The following is a 9,230-nucleotide window of genomic DNA, read 5'->3' as shown; positions in this document are numbered from 1 at the left end:
TGTTAGTTGCTTCTTGTTTATATACGTGAATAACCATTGTCGGCCTATGATACCTACGAGCCTAGTGTTGTGCTCATACTACTCTTGCTACACTCTTGCAGGTGTAGAGTTATTTGGTGATGTTCGGAGTCTCACGACCGTTTCGAGGCATTCGTCAAAGACGTTTGGGTGAGCTATTGCAACCCAGAGTCTCTCCTTAGATTTCTGTTGTTCTCTATCCTTCAACGAAGTCGTATCCAGTTTGAGTCTGTTATCTATTCAAATTGTAAACTTCTTAGAAGCTCTTGTATGAGTCTAGACTGATTTTGGGAATTTCTTATAATAATAGCATTTATTCCGCATGTTGTATCAAATTAAGGTAGTTATCTGAAGGGTTCGCCCACCAGGGAAGGTTAGTGTGGGTGCCCGCATGATCCATGATTCCATGATTTGGGTCGTGACACTTATGCCTTGTGGGCAGACTTGGCATAAGTATGCCGGGTCCGGCATAACTTTGATAATTCCTTCACAAAGTTATGCCGGATCCGGCATAAAAGTTTGCCCATTAAAAGTATGCCCCCACCGGCATAACTTTGTGAAGGAATTATCAAAGTTATGCCGGACCCGGCATCTTTTATGCCTTATCAGACGCGAGACTTGGCATAAGTATGCAAGCCGGCATAACTTTGATAATTCCTTCACAAAGTTATGCCGGGTCCGGCATAAAAGTTCACAGCACTTAGTAGGAAATATGTTCCCTCTGATTCAATGCAAATTTGGTCTTTCAGTCGCATTACAAAACAAATCTGTGGTAGTATACGAATCATTTCCATTTTATATAAGTGTTCAAGCACTTCAGCCAGGGGAAAAGAGTAAACTTATGCCACAAGAGTAGAAATAAACAAAATTTAGATGCATATGTTACGTGTTTGAGGCCAAAAGCTCACCATTCTGCAATATTTATCTTTCAGTTTTACAGAAAAATAGAAGAAGGAAAATATGTTCGATAAATATGAAACAACAATAGGAAAACGATAGACAATATAAAAGTATGCCCCCACCGGCATAACTTTGTGAAGGAATTATCAAAGTTATGCCGGACCCGGCATACTTATGCCTTATGGGCAGACTTGGCATAAGTATGCCGGGTCCGGCATAAAATTTGTAATTCCTTAACAAAAGTATGCCGGGTCCGGCATACACGCGACCCAAATCTTGTCTTGCGATTTTTTTTTTTAATTTATGCTTGAGCGGGGGTTCGAACTCAGAACCTCATGATTTCGGCGGGAAAGCTCAAAGTTGCAATACAAAGGGCAAAAATTAAAGACCAGCAATATGAGGGGCATAATTTAAAGACCACGAATATGAGGGGCAAAATTTAAAGACCACCCCAAAAGAAGGGCACTCCGCGCAAAAAAATGTTGCCTCAGTGGCTTTGGCCTTGAGCCGGCCTTGCTATTCAGTCTATCAGCCTTTTAACACCTATTCAAAATTTAGGACTCTCATCATTTCCTCAATTTTGATTAAATAATGTTGTGTGAGGAGAAATATTTTTCAGGAAATTTTCTCTTGAAAATTAAATGTTTACTTTCTGAAAATACTTCAAAACAATATTTTATAATATTTGTATAACAGTATAAGTCTGCTTGTAGCATTCATGAGCTGCTATTTGAGAGAACATTCAATCCTTTTTTGCTATCAAATTTGCCTTGACGGCTCAAATCATTATATCAGTAAATATAGATGAAAGCTTCCAAAATGTAGCTTCATTTTCTAATGGCAAGTAGAATCGTTAAATAAAATATGCATATTCATTTTTCAACCTCTATTTATTTTATTGTTAAAAAAAAGTACATAGAATGGGAATCGAAATGATGAACCAATATAAGTTACTCCCCCGGTCTTAATTTGTACTTCATATTTTCTTTTTAAGTTTATCTCAAAAAAATGTTACTTATATTTTTATTTATAAGCAGTTTAATTTTAAATTTCATATTTCATCTTTAACTAGTCTCTCTGCACGTACATTGCACATGTATGACTAATTACTTTAGGTTGATTGCTCTTTTCTGCAGGAATTATTGTTCAAACATCGCTTTTTCTATCTTGTCATCTAATGATTGAAATCAATCAAGCATACTTTAAAAATTATGCAGTCACTAACAATTCATTGAAGTTTTCAACCCAATAATTAATAGTAAGGATAAAACAATTATGGAATGGTAAATTATCTCTTGGTTTCTAAACTGGACAAATAAAACCGAACATCGATTTTTAATATAAAGGACAAGCAAATATAGACAAGGGAGTAACATAGGAACCAAACGCCTGTTTATTAATGCGAAATTTGACATTGGGATATTTATTTATGTATTTATTTATTTATTTATTTATTGTAATATAGGTAACTAAACAGCCCTTAATTAGCTTATCCCAAATATACGCATTCTAGAGAAATGTGACTCTTCTTTTCCTTGTTCCCCCTCCTTTTTTTGTAGTTCTGAAGCTATATAATAGGATCAATTAGCACCACAGAGATGACGTCTTTCAAGTTATTTTTGGAAAAAGTATAAGCATCTTCATCTTTATATATGAACTCCGCCCCTCTTGTAAGATTGATTATAGTCATGAGCAAGATTCTTGGTATAACGGTTGTGAGGTTGAGGTATTCTTGATTCAAATCCTTCCAATGATTCTCTATTATTTTCCTTATCTCTATGTGTGCTTCTTCCTTTGTGACACCATATTCATTCATATAACATTCAATACCAGAAGCTACATCTCCTCTTTCCTGTTCATGCTGCATCCGCAATATAAATAAACAAACGAAATAAAAGACAAAATTAATTACTTCATGTATATGAGATCATATATATCCTAATACTTGAGCTACTACTTGTACAATAACTTTTGTCCAACTTAGGAGGGAAAACCATATATTCGAGGATTGCACTAAAACAATCATTTCTTTCATTTTGTGTGCTGAAAGTGTAGTACGGTTGATAGGTTCATCTCAGTGGCGGATTCAGGATTTTTACTCAGGGGGTTTGAAAAAACAACAAAAGCTAAATATCAAAAATAATGTTGTCAATGGGAATCAAACCTAGGATGCAATGACAATTTTGAACACCCTGGACCGCTTAACCTAACCTTTTGCATTTATTCAGGGTGTTCAAAAGTTAATATATGTACATAAACACAGAAAATCTACCCTATATATAGACTGTAAGTTTTTGCAGAGGGTGTTCAGGGTGAACACCCTCGACATGCTCTAAATCCGCCCCCGGTTCATCCCCGTATAGGTGATATGCTCGTTCCTACACATGCCAACTTATCTAAGACCAAGTCAAAGAAATTAACGACCAACAGCAGGTAACTATTAATAGCAAGTCTATATATACGGTAATCTAGAAAATAAAGTGAAAAACATACCGTAACAAGTTAACATATACACTGCTAGCATAGAAAATATTCACATACGGGGGCGGAGCCAGGTGAGAGCAAGAGGATTCGTCCGAACCCTTGCGACCAAAAGTTATATTATATATACAATGTTAAATTTATTTCTATGTATATATAGTAGATGTTGAATCCCCTTGGCTTGTTCGTGCGTTTACCTTTTCATATTTTGAACCCCCTAAGTGAAAATTTTGGTTCCTCCACTGGCTCCGCCAGTTTCACATAACTATCAGTGCAAATAAATCAAATCCAAAAATTATACTATATGTATACACTATATACCTCATGTGACAAAAGATCATTGAGTAATCTTGTAATGATACAGGAAGCAACAAGTATCGGAGGTTCAGTTGCTATCCAATCAAATGCATCCTTTGTTGCTACCTCTCCCATGCCTAACCAACAAGTAGTTGCAAGCAATTGGTAACCACTTGATGGAATTCCGTTCTTCACATAATGCTCCATTGTTGGCACTTTCTTCCAATGATACCATTTTGCCTCTTGGAAGTAAGACCTCAACACCTTTTTCATCTAAAATAAATAAATAATTAGTGAAAGCTGCTATTAAATAATTCTCCGAAATTAATTTGAGTTGATTGATCAGTTATAAAAATTAGAAGGAAATGAGCTTAAATGGCGCGACATGATTGATGAATAGGAATAACATGATGTGTAGCGTACACAGGTATTCTAGTAATTAGCTAAAGCAATTAGGTCGCTAATCGGAGGCGTATCTAGATTTAATGTTTATGGGTTCTTACAATGACCTCAAGCTGGATTTATAGACAAATATTTATAAATATGTGGTAGAATTTTTAATATATATACAGTATGTTGGGTAAATATTACTCGATTCACGTTAACCTGTAATTGGGCTTCTAGATCAGCCCGTGGGTAGGTTAGTTGTTGGTTTTTAATTTTTGTCCTTCGCCTAATACTCCGAGGTTCTGGGTTCAAATCGCAGCTCAGTAAAAAAAAAAAAAAAAAATTCACAAGGTAGAGGTTGGATTAGCAAGGCAAAATTTTGAAGCCCAAAATTGGAACTCTGCCCGAATCATGTAAAATTCTGCTTGCGAATTTTTATTTTATTTTTTGACTGAGCGGGGGTTCGAACCCGAAACCAAGGGGTTCTAACGAAGGAAAAAAATTAAAAACCACCAATTTAATGGGCAAAAATTAAAGATCACCCCAAAATAAGGGCATTCATGCGAATTGCCCGTAAAAAAACATGTGGAGTTCGTTAGGGAGTTAGCAAAGGTTAGAAACACCGTATATAACACTGTCACATTGCATTGTAGATTCATTACATTAAATGTTGGGATACTTACGTAAATATACCCTTTGACCATTTAGTTTATCAAACATGGTCGAAGTATACACTGGCTATACACTTTGGATGTATAGGTGGTGCATAAGTATGTAAAGGTATATATGTATATTATATTTATAGGTATGTATAGTATATGTATATTTAGTATAAACTATACACTATCTATACAATGTGTACATATTTTCTAAGCTAGATGGTCGAAGTAGACACTGCCTATACACTTCGGTTGTATAGGTAGTGTATAAGTATGTATAGTCATAAATGTATAGGTATGTATATTTAGTGTAAACTATAGACTATCTATACATTGTGCACCTATTGTAAATTAACTAGATAGCCGTATGGTATTTGGCTGTAATTTTCCTTTTCCTCTTTATCCTAATCTATTATCTCCTCTTCTTTCATTCTGTTCTTAGGAATTGTGGCATTCTCAATTCAAGTAATTGTTTCCTACTTTATTTATACGTACCTCAGTTATGGAATAGTCGACTAGAAATGACTTGTTTTCATGTGCCAGCTCTTTCTCAACTTCATTGTAAACATCTAGAAGACCACGGTAAATAATCTTCAGATATGGTGGTAACTGTTCTGAAGCATCAACATTCCACCTACATATATGACAAACATAAAATTCAGTCAAATTGTACTTTACTGTGTAAAAGAGCAATGATAAAATTTTCTTTTAAATTCTGAAATATAAAAATGTTGTAAGCTATCAATATGACCAAAAAGAGAAGAAGAAGAATTACCTTTCAATTGCCTCTGTGAGGAGAGTAAGTTCATCCAGTGTCCCATAGATATCATATGTGTCATCCAAAATAGAAATGAAGCATAAAACTTTTGTTAATATTTTCCTCGCAACTCTGTACTGAGGTTCAAAGTAGACACCTAAACTCCAGAAGTATAACTCAACCAATCTGTCTCTTGCATAAGGTAATCCCTTCACCATTTCAAGTTCTTTCTGCCACCTAATATTATCAAATCGTAACAACAAATGGTGTGTATATTTTTTAGTAGGCGTGCTTTGGACGATGTTTGATTTAAATTGAAAAAAGAAAAGAATATCGTCTAAGGGGAAATTTTCGAAAAGCCCAACATAGAATATTTCGCCACGTAGCCCAATATACAATATTATACAACATTATACTGAGGGGAAGCATTATACATAACGCAACCTTGTATAAAAGTGTATAATAATGTATAAAAGGTGTTTATACACAAATATGAGCTAAACGGGGTAACAAAGTCAAAATAAAGGCTACGTGGCGTAAATATGTTCTCCCAGTAGGCATAGAGCATATTTTCCATCAAGAAAGTTGGAGGATAATATAAATTTGGGAGTAAATGTTGTGTTTGAAAATAAATTTTATTTTGGAAAAAAAAAAAGTGAAGATTAAATGCATGCGCGCGACTCTACGAGTAAAAACCATTATTTAACTTGATATACTTCTAAAATAAGTTTTTTAAATATTTCACTAGTATTTCGGAAACTACAGAAGTTCAATATTTGAACTTTGGTGTTGTAATGTTAAAGTGTATTATATAGGTGAATTCAGTTACCTTGTGATATCACATAGCTCCTTTTTATGCAACCTTTGCAAGATGTTAAAGTCCAGTTTGGCAAAGTTTAGTAACACTTCATTGTGTGATTCATTTTCTTGGTAAAATGATACGTATTTCCTTGTTTCTACCCTCACCATACCATCTTTAATTGGAAACTTCAGTGCGTTACTGACTTGCTGTGCAAGGGAGTTGCTCAATTTAGGCAAACTTAGTTTCAACCGAGTGATGGTGAAATTCAGTGCTTCATCCAGAATTTCTTCGCCATGTACCCTGAATTGTGCTGCCTCATATAAGCTCAACATTCCAGGCACGTCTTTAACCAATTCTTTGTTGAAGTTTCCTTGGTCGTCAGTGAACTTCCTAAAAGCATCTGCTTCAAATATTATCCATAAGAGGGCAAGGAAGAAAAAAAGTTCTGGATCGATGAGCAAACAAGTTTGAATAACAATTGCTTAATGTCAACTGACGGAAGCATCAGTGATGTACGCGGGATTCTGCGTAAATGGTGTCCCTCTGTTGTCACAGTTCGATTTGTAATAATTTGAATATGGAATTGTGGTGGATTTAAAGCTTTAGATCGTATTTCAAATTGACATTTACTTCCATTATCATATATTGCTCGGACTCTTCAAAAATGTCAATGTTGAATCCTTAAAAAATAATGCATTTTTTGAGGATCTGACATGAATGCGACAATATTTTTGGTGAGTCCGAGCAACATAGCTATTATCTTCAAAGTAGTGTCTGAGCATTGTAGAGATACACATATTATCTTTTTAAATATTGTTTACACATATATTTTTTTTTATAAGATTTCTTGCGGGCTAATTTGGTTTATATATAGGGAAAAGGACATATATGGCCGGTCGGCCATAAATAATCCCACCCTCTAACTCAATTTTTCCCAAACCCAAAATATAGCAATTAAACAAATCCCATCAAAAAACCCAAACACAAAAATGTTTGAGGCGATTTTTATATATAATATGTGTCATTTGTGTATAAAATATGTATCAGTACTTATCTGTAATATATAGAAACTGTATAAAATATGAATCACTAAGGTATGTATCATTTTTGTATATAATATGTATCATTTGTGTATATAATGTGTATCAGCACAGTGCAACTGCCCTATATAGAATAGAAAATTGTATCATTTTTGTATATAATATGTATCATTTTTGTATAGAAAGTGTATATATAATTCCAGCATGTGTATATAAACTGTATCAGTCTTGTATATAAAGTGTACCATACGTATAAAAAATGTATTATAGAAACCGTATCATTGTGGTATATAATATGTATCACTATTGTATATGTAAAAAAAAAATATATCATATTATTATTGTATAATAAATGTATAATTAACGTATAATTTATGTATAATAAATGTAGGATTAATTCCAGCATATGTATATAAACTGTATAATTCTTGTATATAAAGTGTATATGTAATTCCAACATATGTATATATGTTGTAGCAGCCCTTTAGTGGCGATGTTTTTGTGGCGACTTAGTCGCCACAATTTTTTTTTTTTATTTTTTTTTAAAGCGCCGGTGTTGAGCACCGGCCTTGGCATTATTTTGGGCCGACCGGCCATTTTTTGGCATTAATTTGGGCCGATCGGACACCTAGTGCGATTAAGCTCAAACAGTGATTAAATGTGGGATTAGTTTGTCTGAGTGGACACACAGTGTCCTTTTCCCTTATATATAAGCCAAAATCAGCTCAACTTTTAGATCGACAGATCACATTTTCATGGACTAATTTTGTCCAAATCATGAGCGTGTCCAAATCATGAGTTAGATTAATAAATGAGCGAGTCATTAAAAATTTGGACGAATTAGACAGATCACATTTTCATGGACTAATTTTGTCATCCCTTAATGGACGTCGATACTTACCACATGAGACATAATAACCTTGTTGCCTGAGTAATCGAAAGCATAGAGCAATAGCATGTAGGTCACTTCCATCAACTTCACCAATCCATTCTTCATAACGGGTGTACATGTAACTCAATGATTCATCAATCTCACGTTCAAACTGATAAGCTACGCCAAGACATTGGATTGTGTTGATCAGATCAAGATTTTGCAAAGATTTTGAAGGAGCCATCTCTAGCATCTTTCTCACTTCTTGTTTTAGGTCTTCATGCTGCTTCTCTTCCCCCTTATTGGCTCCCTATTTGGCAATACGTTACTATATTCTATATTCAAAAATTATATATGAATTTGTTCTGTATATTGATGGTATAAAAATATTTATTTACCGGAAGATTAGCATACGCAAGAAAATGGTCTCCCCAAACAGTAGGATGATGCTTGCCTGAACGACGTGTAATAACCTCATCAGCTGCAGTATTTTGTGTGCACGACTCCATTTTTCAGCTTCTCCTCTCGAAGGAGTTACAAGACTGTTTGGTAAAGGAAATGAACCAAAATTTGAACAAATATGAGTTAGTGCGATAATGAACTCAAACGACGAAGTTATGGGGAGCCAAAATTTAAAGTTTATGGATTCTAAACTTGCCATTGAACTCATAATCATCATAGCACTAGGTATGTACACTACAAAAAAAATGGGTAATTTGTGGAGGTCGAAAGTTGCAATTCACGGAAGTTTTAGCCTCTTTTAGCAACTAGCGGAAGCTAAAAATTCCCCGAATTGCAACTTTCAACCGCCACAAATTAACCATTTTTTTGTAGTGATAATTAAAATATTTATACATATTCATGGAGTAATTTTTTTTAATACAAATACAAAATCTAAACAAAAATTATTAATTTCGTCCGAACCTTAACTAATATTCTCCCTCCGCTGCTGTGGTCAGCATATGATGCAACCCTCAAAAGTTCCATTAACTCTTTTTTAGATGATCTAGAAATCGCC

At 34.4% G+C, this 9,230-nt stretch overlaps 1 protein-coding gene across 1 annotated transcript; it reads right to left on the bottom strand.

The window, feature by feature from the left end:
- Positions 1–2,234: 2,234 nt before the first annotated feature.
- On the bottom strand, positions 2,235–8,777 carry LOC132031462 (terpene synthase 17-like). The gene is made up of 7 exons (XM_059421442.1): positions 8,611–8,777; positions 8,243–8,522; positions 6,329–6,701; positions 5,518–5,736; positions 5,238–5,376; positions 3,721–3,969; positions 2,235–2,779 (listed from the first exon to the last, which is right to left on the bottom strand). The coding sequence occupies exons 1-7, from the start codon at positions 8,719–8,721 to the stop codon at positions 2,486–2,488; spliced, it is 1,665 nt and encodes a 554-aa protein (XP_059277425.1). The 5' UTR covers positions 8,722–8,777; the 3' UTR covers positions 2,235–2,485.
- Between the last annotated feature and the right edge of the window lie 453 nt (positions 8,778–9,230).

This window comes from Lycium ferocissimum, chromosome 9, assembly GCF_029784015.1.
Source record: "Lycium ferocissimum isolate CSIRO_LF1 chromosome 9, AGI_CSIRO_Lferr_CH_V1, whole genome shotgun sequence".
Classification (NCBI taxonomy): Eukaryota; Viridiplantae; Streptophyta; class Magnoliopsida; order Solanales; family Solanaceae; genus Lycium; species Lycium ferocissimum.
Note: the sequence above shows the minus strand (reverse complement) of the source record. Positions and strands in the feature narration are given on the sequence as shown.